Below are 10,820 nucleotides of genomic sequence, written 5' to 3' on the forward strand. Positions count from 1 at the left end.
ACAGATAACCCAATTAAAATTGTTACCAATAATTAAATTGTACCAATACATGGGAGTTTTTCAGTTCTGACATGTGCTATTCGCTAGTCATCAATCTATGCAACCAGATTCAAGACACCAAATTAAAAGTGGTTTTTACTATTTAAGAAAGTGAACAAACCTTTACCATATTATATAACACAGCAACTATTTTTTATTTTGTTAATAAATTGCATGCAGGGACTAGAATTGAAAACATTAGAGGAACAAAATAACAGGGTGCTTTTTTTTTTACCAGCACAATGAATGGCCATCAGTGATTAAATCCCCTAGGAATGTACATTACCGCAAAGATGCTGGGCTCATAAAGAAAGAATATAAAGGAGCAGGTACAGGGCTCAGGTAACCTCACATTATTGGGGGCTACAAGGGATTTCAAATAAACACCAAGAACTGAAGTAAAAATAAAAAGAGCACCAAGATTGGGTTTCACTCAAAGTGAAAAAAAAAAAAAAAAAACAATACTGGGTTATGCAACCTGATGACCTAATGTACTCACAAAACTTCCTGCAGGAATAAAGAGCTTTGTTGGTTTGAAGGATAACTTTGGTATTTATTTCTTTCAATTTGCAGAGAAACAAGCTTTTTCCCCAATTTCAGAACAAAGATATTGCTCTATAGTATATATAAAATCAATTATACAAATACCTGCAACACCTATAAAAGCAGGCCTGTCAAACTCAAATTAATTGAGTCCAGTTTTAATACATTTCCTGAAATACTAATCTATTCAATTCTCAAAAATTATTTTGATGTCTTTTTTAGACCTAAAAAAAAAATCTTAATTGTAGTTTTCATCAACTGGAGAACAACTGCTGTCTTGTTTAATGTAAATCCATAATCCATTGAGGGTTACAAAGTACAGTGAATAACGTAAACACATATAAACCTTTTTATGCAGAAAACATTACATTTGAAAGTGCTATATACATTAAGCCAATCATTAGTTTATGTACCTGTTACTGTACACTTGCTGGCGTCTCCTGAGGGCATTGCCCTGACTCTGTATGGGGAATAAGGTATATCATCTCCTCCATACTTGAGAGCAACCTGATAGCGTCCAGTTTTATCTGGAACGTAAGATACAGCGTATGTTCCATCTTTGTTGTCCAGCACCTGAGCCTTCTTTGGTTTGCCTTCTTGGTCCTAGCAAAAACATAGGCTAATTATTACACTAGTAAGATACTAAATAGCAACTTAATAAGGTCAGACAAGCGATACAATAATAATGTTGTTTGACATGTTTCACATTACACAAAGTTGCTCCATGCAAGATAGATAGTTTTGGTAAATATTGTGGGGGATCTTTCCATTGGAAATCCCACATCTTATCACCTGTCAACTAAAACCACAACTAAAACCAGACTTTGTTTTACTTGTTCTATACTGTAGATAATACAGCTTTTTGAGTGATACAGACTCCTTGCAGTTGGAGAACAAGCCACAAATGGTGGGATCAACACTATTTGAATCAGCTTGTCATTCAACACACCAGCAACCATTCAAGTGTCAATTTTTAATGATCTGATTGTTTTAATGAGGGACATGCATCCCGCCATAGAAAAGGAAAAAAACCCAAACAAAACCCGTAAAGTAAATAAACAACACTAAAAATTGCAACTCTCTTGGAATCTAGGGAATGATCATCTTTGGTTACACTAGAATGTTTTGAAAAATTGCCCAGAACGTTGCACGTTGTCCATCCTTTAGTTTTCTGGGAATATCCCCCAGGGCTCAGTTATATTTCCCTTTAATCCCTACACAAACACCAAAGTTTTTAATGTTCAATGATTTACACTTTGTTACTAACAAGCGGGAATTTAAGTAAATCCCTTGCATCCTGCATCAGCATTCTTTCAGCACTAACGTCCAGCTATATTAGACATCTGCTTTGATAGGGGATATGTTATGTCTTAAACACAATGCAGTTTAAATATTAAGCCAGTTCTGTCTTTTACATGACAATATTGTATGGCTAGGTGGGCAACACTTTTCTGCATATCTTGCAGCTTCCTGTGTTCATTATCTACTAATTATAGTATAGTTTTTAAAAAGATGCTTGCTTATTAGGTACTGTTAAGGTTTTTACTTTATACCATAGCCTAGTAATATATGAGGCAAATTGAATATGTGCAATAATTATGGCACACTAACACAGCAGCTACACTATATAATCATAGCTCACATTCTAGTACGAATATGCAAACTTTTTTTTCCCCACTGTGGTAAAACAACACAGGTTGCCACCTTTACCGATGGAGTGGGGAGTTACCACACTGGGTTATACCACTGATCAGGAACATTGGACAGGACTACACCAAGGCAATGACAAAGAGAACGTAAATGACATTTACGCCAGGATAAGTTACCAGGGTCATTGTTGGCTGTATCTGCCACTGGCAGGTATTTATTAAATAAGTGTTTTGAATAAATATATCATTTAACTGATTGGTATTTATATGTAAATAGTGGGAGGAATCTGAATAGCAAGCAGCAGAGAGTTTACTGCAGAGTAATATATTCTAGACAGGTGTTTCCCAACCTTTCTTAGTCGCGGCACAGATTTTACAATTAGAAAAATCCCACGGAACACCACCAAAAAGTCAGACACGTAAATTAGCTACCTGCTGCCATCTAGTGGAAGAGTTTTTTTTTGGTTCTGCCTATCACTATACATCGCTGGTATAGAGTGACAAATGAAGACAAATTTTTTGCAGTAAATAAATCATTTTGGGACCAATTAACTGAAATTGGATAATTTCCCACGGTACACCCGAAGATCTCTCAAGGCACACTAGTGTGCCGCGGAACAGCGGTTGAAAAACACTGTTCTAGACAACCGTATGTAAAGAGGCAGACTGTTCTGTACAACTTTTCCTTCTTTTATCTTGGAACATGGAACAAGGGTACAAAGTTTTATTCATATAGGATGTTTATACATGTCATGTCTTCTTGGGACACAACAAAAATCCTCCACATAAACATAACAAATATTATCAATTTATTTTACCATTAGCGAGTGGAACAAAACTAGTGGAATGACGACAGCAGGGAAGTTGGCTACTACTGGGTTTAATATGTGGTAGGATGATGTTTATTCACATAATTGATAAACTACATGGATGGATAAAGGATTGATTTTCTAGGTTGCTTCAATTTGTTTTCAGTTAATCATAAGTAAACTAGAATCAAGCTAGACAACCAATAAAATCCTAATACATTTACAAATATGACTTACAGTTATGAGGACGGAAAGATCTCCTAATCCGGCATCCTTTGCATTGACTGCAAAATCCACAGGGAGACTGGCCAGAACTCCTTGAGAGCTCAGTCCAGGACCACTTGCTGTCACCTTGCTAGGATCATAGGTTGGAAGAACCTTCACCTTGAAGGGACTAAACATATGGGGAAAGAAAACAGATTTACATCACGTCTAAATATAATGCTGAAAAAACTGTGTGGAAAAAATAGTAGAAAATACTCTAAAAAGGTAACAAGTCCCGATGAACACAAAAATACAAACATAACAGACATACTTTCCATATTAAAAAAACAATTGCTCCGCTTTTCACACTAAAGAAAATAATAATTTAGCTTTTTTTTTTTTTACCTTCGTGGAATCTCCTCATCTGCATACTGTACAGACACTGTGTAAGGACCCTCAACGCTTGGCGTGTACGCTACAGTATGTGTTCCATCTCCATTATCTGAAATTTCAACTGGTTCTGCAATACCTAGGAAAGAGAAGTAAATTAATTACAACATTTTAAAGTTAAGTTTTACAGTTTCAAGTAGAAAAATAAAAACATTTAAAATTGTTGCTTCAATAAACCTGCAACCATTTTCTAAAAACAATCTGCAGCATCTGTTATCACAGCTTGTTTGAATGACCACTCCACTTTTTCAGCTTTTACAGTAAAAGAACCCTTATCACCTCTCACCTTCAAAGTAGAGTAGTGCTTATACATCCTTTACAAATACCTAAAGGTGAGCAGATTTCCAGTTTTAAAACATCTGATGTGAACTACTAATGAACTTTGATGTGCATATTCAATATGAGGCCCTTTTGATGCTTTGCATGGGGATAAAGTAATGTGTGTGTCTTTCTCTCCAACTTGATGGCTCTTAGTTATTATAAGGGTTGATGTCAGTAGGGTGACTCTGCTGCTGGCGATATATCATGTGGGTGAGAAGTTACTTTCATGAATTACTCTCCCGCTTGGCCAGGACACTACAAAACTACACTTTCTATGTCACTAGCCCAACTAACAAGAAACCGACATAAAGATCACTTTTGTGCGTTGACCCGAGTTGAAAGTTTGAACATTTTGATAATATTTTCAACATGTTCTTGTGTGTGGTCCCCTTAAAATTCCTTTCCAGCAACAGAAGACAAGCTTTCAGGTATATAGATAACTTTTAAAAGATATTCATCTTGTGCAAGACACAGGTACCAGCATTACTTTATGAAAATTCATGAATATTGTGTGTATAAATATATTTACAAATAGAATATATTCCCTGCATAGCATCATTGTCATCTCCCTCAATCCATAACTCTCAATCAATATCTAACTTTAAGCCTCAGGGTCAGTCATTGCTGAAACCCACCATTCCCAGCAACAAAAATCACAAACCTGGCAAATGTAAAATCATTTTCAAACTACTAGCACAGAAAGCTGGATAAACCTAAAATTACATATAATAAACTTTTAAACTTTTCACATGTCTATTTCTATACCAAAAAGCATATATTTTTAAATTGTAGAACTAAAATATGCTCCAGGAAATGTAAAGGGAAAATTTAGTTTCCAACCTTTCCTAAAAAAAATGTTAATTTAGGAAGAATAGCAAAGTGAAGTCTGTAGCCTACAGAAGCAGATTTCATATATTATTGCACACTAATAGCATCATTAATAATTTTAAAATTTAATCATATCAATTTATATACCCATTTAAGAGTATTTTATTTTCTAGAAAAGGTTGGAAAATAAATGTTTAAAAAAATAGTATATAAGCTGTAATAGCTGATGTAAGATGACATTTATCAAAGAAAATGCAATAAAAATAATAATACTGGGACAATTACTGGAAGTGATTTATGTATAGGGGTTTAACCCAACTATTAATGTGCAGTCCTCAGTATTATTATGGGTATCAATTACACACAGAAATGAGTTGTTTTAAGTTTACTAAATAAAATCAAGAAGAAGATCATCATTAGAAAGAAAACCCTCAAACCAAGCAATCATAATTTTATAGGAAGCAGCAAGCTATCCCATATTAAAGAAAATAACATCAATAAATACTTCAAGAGAGGAGTTATTTTGTATTGCAGCAATATACGCTTTATGATTCAGTGAAAGCAGGCTTTGCCAAGCTTTTTGCCGTTGAAACTAATCTTTGTTAACATGATAATACTTGCTCATGCTCTAATTTTCTCTGCCAAAGTGCCCACAATGATATTCAGATGTTGAGGAGGAAGAACCTTAAGTGTATGTATGAGTTCGTCTGTCTTTGTGTTTTATTAATGTAACTTTCTTGGACCAGTGAGGTATTAAAAACATAAAATAAAGAAAAAAGTTGTATTTTGCTTATTTTTATCTGAAAATCATTTACAATAAAGCTACTACAAATAAAAAAATACTAATAAAGAATTTTGGAATTAGATGGCTCTACACTGATGGAATGCTAAAAGCTGACTGCAAGTAAGAAATGATCATCAAGGAGGCATTTCAAGAATTAAAAATATTAAGAGTATTAAGAGAATATTAAAAATAATGAAGAGTTCCAGTATAGGCCATAGCTGGGGTTTAAAAACATAGTCCTGTCATAATGAATTACTGTTTAATAAAATTTGAAAATTGAAATCTGTAAATTTATGTTTTTATATCTGTTAGGAAATCTGTTAAAGAAATTGTAACCTGGCTGCAGCAGGTAAGAAACTAAAACCCGAAATAATAAAATAAAAAAAATTTTTTAAACAAAACTTGAACTTAGGATAGAATGGGGAAGGGTTAGGCCCACAAACATAATGGGCACAAAATCATACTCACTAAAATATAGGAATTCTCAGTGTTCACCAGGACAGCTAAAGTTATCCAGAGGGCAAATGTGGTAAGGAAAATCCCCCGCAAAAGTTTTAGTGACAAATAGCTTTAGGTAGATTTACTTTTGCTTTCTGTTGTGTCTCCAAAATCAGAAAGTAAAGGGATTTTTTTTCGTAGAAAAATTATTATTATTAAACCTTAACTACTTTTCTAAACCAGAAAATATTAATAGAATGTGTGTATGTACACTTAAGGGGGAAGCAGGGAGTGCTTGGCGTGAAAAGTTGTGTTTACCAAACTCCATTGTGTACCAAATACTAAGCCATTACTCGATATACAACAATTGATATACATATCACAATTAATATATATTTTGTCAAGTCTCCACTAGTCTGTAGAACATGAAGTGCAAAGGGTAGGTTATGATAAAATTACCCATAAAAGTCAGAGGCAGTTTAAAGGTAAAGTTGAAGCTTTACCTTTGCGCCTTTGTATTGACTTTGGGAAAGGTTATACTAACAATTATAGTCTGCATAGCAGCACAAAGCCAACATTTCTAATACTAACATTGGTTCCATTTTAACACTTGCAGTAAGGACTTTATAACCCTTCTTAGATGGATTGGGATCATGTGGCAGGATTAGGTTTTGCAGAACTTTGAAGCATACCAGGTGATCTGTACTTCATGGATTAGTGAGAATTTTGACAGGTGCTCTTCACAAAATTACAAGTGAAGAAATAAGTGTTCTCTCTAAATTGATATTCTATACATTAGTAAAACTAATGTGGTGATAGAAAACCTTACATAGTATAGGGCACAGTTCAACACGGTTGACTTTCAGGATGGATTTGCATCGCCTACATTTTGTAGTGCTGGGCTTCTATTCTCTCAACATATCAGAACTTTCTTTTGGCTTCTTAATCTTGTATGGTTGGTAATTCCTGCATACAAGAGCCTGATTGTTCCATGTTCAGTACAGCAATCAACTGTATAGTTTGTGTCAACTGACACCATTCAACAGGATAGCCCGCTGCGTCTCAGGTGCGTTCCCACGGGATCTGTAACACAAGCTAAATTGCCCATCGACAGGAGAGTGTCTATTGATGTAGATCAGGGCTTGTACTCTCAAGAGTCAAAGGCAGCCCAGCATTCAGGAAAAGGGGGGAGATTGTGCTGGTTTCCAGGGCTGATGACAGAAAGGAATGATGTCATCTAGCCAACTAAGAACTATATGTGTCCAGGGCCTCATCACCTAGAACAACTATTTTTCAGACACTACGATTATAACTGGAAAAACGATCCTTGCAATTTGGCATTAGTTGGGAACCTGACTGGCTGCAACAGAAGAGCATCAAAAAGAGTTTAAAACTCAGGTAATTTGGGTTATAAAGTTTTTATGTCTATCAGCAATGAAATTTGTTTATTTATTTTCAGGAGCTATTGCTAAACTGTACCACTTTAGAGTGCACACGTTAGCCATTTTCAAGGTAAGGCAATTGAAATAGGAGTTACAGTTTTATGTCTTGTCCCGCAGTCACAGCACTAGGTTTGAGTAAATTCAGTTTTTAGGGAACAGAGCCCTGTATTGTTTACGTGACAGTTTTCACTATAGGCTGATGTCACGAACCAACAGAAAGTCCAACGATGCATGATTATAGGTTTGATAAGATTGCTGCTATGTATTAAAGCAGACTAAAATAACCCATTAAATATAAAAATGAATATCTATAATTATATCTATAACTATATTCTGGGCACATCTAAGATGCAAGCAAATATTAACTTTGTTGCCGATAAGCAGTGCATGATGGTAGGAAAAGGACACTTGGCAAGCTAGAAGTTGATTTTAAATAGCCCAGATTAGAAAATGTAAAGCAATGTGATGGGCTGTTATGGGAATACACCACCACTAAAATGAGTGGACGTCTGCCACACTTTCATGGTTAGCCAATCGCCAAACAATGGGCAAATGTTTGTTACAGGTATGAGAACGCACCTTTAAATTTAAAACAAAATCATTTTTTTTAGACTTAAAATTTGAAGATTGGAAGTGGTAAACATGATTTTAAGGAAAAACAACCAGAAGCAAGATCAATCGAGACTTGATTGGATCGCCACATTTTTCCTGGAGCAGATGACAAAAAATCCAAACCTGGCTCTTTTGCATCTCGTTTGAAGTCACCTTTAAAGAAATTTGAAATGGCTCTCAATGGGCTCCGTTTCGATAAAGAGTCTGTCTCATCAGCTAGAAATAAATAGCGTTATAATAAGCTCCATCTTAACAAAAAACATTGTTCATAGTGCGCAGATCTCAAGCTCTTGGGGCAAATGATATACAACCACATTCAGAAGAACATACAAAGCCTTCAACATGCCTGTCAGAGTTTCTTACAGACTGCTTTCAGTAGTGGTGCTGTATGAAAGCTAGCTTTGTAAAAAAGATTCTTTTATCTCCAAGCAAAAAATAAATAAAAGGATCAGTTAACATAATGAAGAAATAAACACAAACCATTACCTGTAGACAAGGTGTGAGTGAATGGATATTTTAGAACGTTCACTAGTACGCTTTATAAAGTGACAAAACAAAGTTTAAAAGAGTACAGATTTTCAGACTATACATAAGAACTGCAAATTGTAGTGAGTTGCAGATTTATAACAGTGTTCAGTCTGATGTAGAGTTCCAGTTTCTGCAAATATTAACTGCTCAAATTTCCCAATAACGCCCTTAACACTGCAACACACCAGTGTACTAAAACAGAGCTATCCAAGAGCATATGGTTACACAGCAGGCAGGTGATGCCAAATACAACAATTTTCAACACATTTCATTTCCACCATCCACCTCTAGAATCAGAAAACATATCCCCGAATATTTATTGGTTTATTTTTAATATGATCATTGTAAAAAAGCCTTACCTCTTGGTCCAGTCACTTCTACACTAAGAGGAGCAATTCCAGCTTTGCTAGTGTCCACCACAAATTGTTGAGGAATTTTGGCCCGAACAGCATTTCCCAGTCCAGGACCAGCAACTTTTACCTTGCTTGGATCAACAACATCTTTTACTGGAACTTTAAACGGACTTCCTACAACATGCCCAGGGCAACATATAAAATTAGTCATAGTTGTCAGAAAACATAATAATATTTTTTAAGGCATCTAATCTAATCTTTAATGATAAAGGAATTTTAAGCCAGGCGGAGTCAACTACAAATTCTGAACAGCATCAGAACACACCATTACCCTCCCTTATGGAAAACTCTACTCATGATAGCCTGCAGGGATCCTTCACAGTATAGAATGGCTATGGGGCCACATGCAGGATAGCGATGACCCGAGGTCTCGTATCTATTGGGATTAATGGGGCTATGGTTCCTATGTACCAGGACCCTACTGAGATGCTTTTATGCAGTAACTATTTCTGGACTTAGAACAAAGCTAAGTATTTGTCCATGTCGGCTGCACTCAACAGGGTGGGGGTATTCATTAAAGTACTAAAAGTTCCTAGAAAAGAATGTTCCTTCCATTAAATTGATAGCCGTTATCTACAACAAAGAAAACTATAAATGCTGAATTGAAAAACAAATTTGAGATGAAAACATGGATCTTCTTCAACACAGATGATGATAACGAGACAATATGTAACTGCATTGAACTGTTTTCAGTCAATACACAAAAGGAAATTTACTGTCTGCTCCGGAACACTGAGGTTTGGTCTGCGGATAGACTTACAAGCAGTAAAACAACTAAAGCTACATGCTATATTTAGGAGATGAGAGTTTAGGTCATTTTGTCAATGGTCCATTTTTAAATGGTTCATGTTGGACTCAAAACGATGGTAATAAATATATGCGCCATAAAACATAAGGGCAGCTTTGACCACAGACACTGCTGTTGATTAAGTTAACGCAGCTCAGTCTATAATTTACATATTGAAATTTCCTTCCAAAATTTACAGCAAGATACATTCTGCCAAAAGCTGAAGCCAGCTGAAGGCTGCCAGCAATATTCCGAGTACCTGGAATATGCTCCCCGTCGTATGTTATGTTGACATCATAATCTCCTGGGGCATATGGAATGTACTCAACGCTGCAGCTGCCATCTTTGTTGTCCTTACAAGACATTTTGGATTCGGATGGACCCTCAACTGTAATTCCTAGACCACCAATACCTGCCCCTCTGTATTAATAAAAAAAAAAAAAAAAAAATACAGTGATATTAAAGGATGATCATTTTATCTCTCTGCTCTCAACATTTACCCTTGAGCCCAGCAAAGACTACCAAGTTCAACTAGAGTTTAATGTTCTATTCTTCCATTGTAATATAGTTGCCTTGATACATTCGAAGGCACTTGAGAAAATCAAATGTACACTTGTTTACCTTCAACCATAACTGGTAAATCAATTTGAAGCAAACTACCAAGAGCAAAGCATTTCTTCAAAGCTAAGTTTGAATTTCTATTTTTGCTCAGTGAACTATATGTAAAGTGCTCTCATAATTAAATTATTCTGTGAATACAATGCTAATAAAAATATAGCACAGTTCTAATAAATTAGGTTAACATCAAAGCAGGTTATTATGAAGGTAGTGTACGGGTTTATACATGTCTGTATAGTTCTGCCTCATATATACAGTTAGGTCTATAAATATTTGGATAGAGACAACTTTTTTTCTAATTTTGATTCTGTACATTACCACAATTAATTTTAAATGAAACCATTCAGATGCAGTT

At 35.3% G+C, this 10,820-nt stretch overlaps 1 protein-coding gene across 1 annotated transcript in view; it reads right to left on the minus strand.

Annotated features, from left to right (window-relative positions):
* The window catches only part of FLNB (filamin B), a 124,723-nt gene that overhangs the window by 26,966 nt on the left and 86,937 nt on the right, over positions 1–10,820 (minus strand). The window contains exons 14-19 of the mRNA XM_072421220.1: positions 10,107–10,267; positions 9,007–9,174; positions 8,243–8,335; positions 3,650–3,773; positions 3,278–3,434; positions 996–1,185 (exon numbers count right to left, since the gene is read on the minus strand). Coding sequence (XP_072277321.1) covers positions 996–1,185; positions 3,278–3,434; positions 3,650–3,773; positions 8,243–8,335; positions 9,007–9,174; positions 10,107–10,267 — 893 coding nt within the window. The remainder of the gene's footprint in view (positions 1–995; positions 1,186–3,277; positions 3,435–3,649; positions 3,774–8,242; positions 8,336–9,006; positions 9,175–10,106; positions 10,268–10,820) is intronic.

This window comes from Pyxicephalus adspersus, chromosome 8 (assembly GCF_032062135.1).
Source record: "Pyxicephalus adspersus chromosome 8, UCB_Pads_2.0, whole genome shotgun sequence".
Lineage (NCBI taxonomy): Eukaryota > Metazoa > Chordata > Amphibia > Anura > Pyxicephalidae > Pyxicephalus > Pyxicephalus adspersus.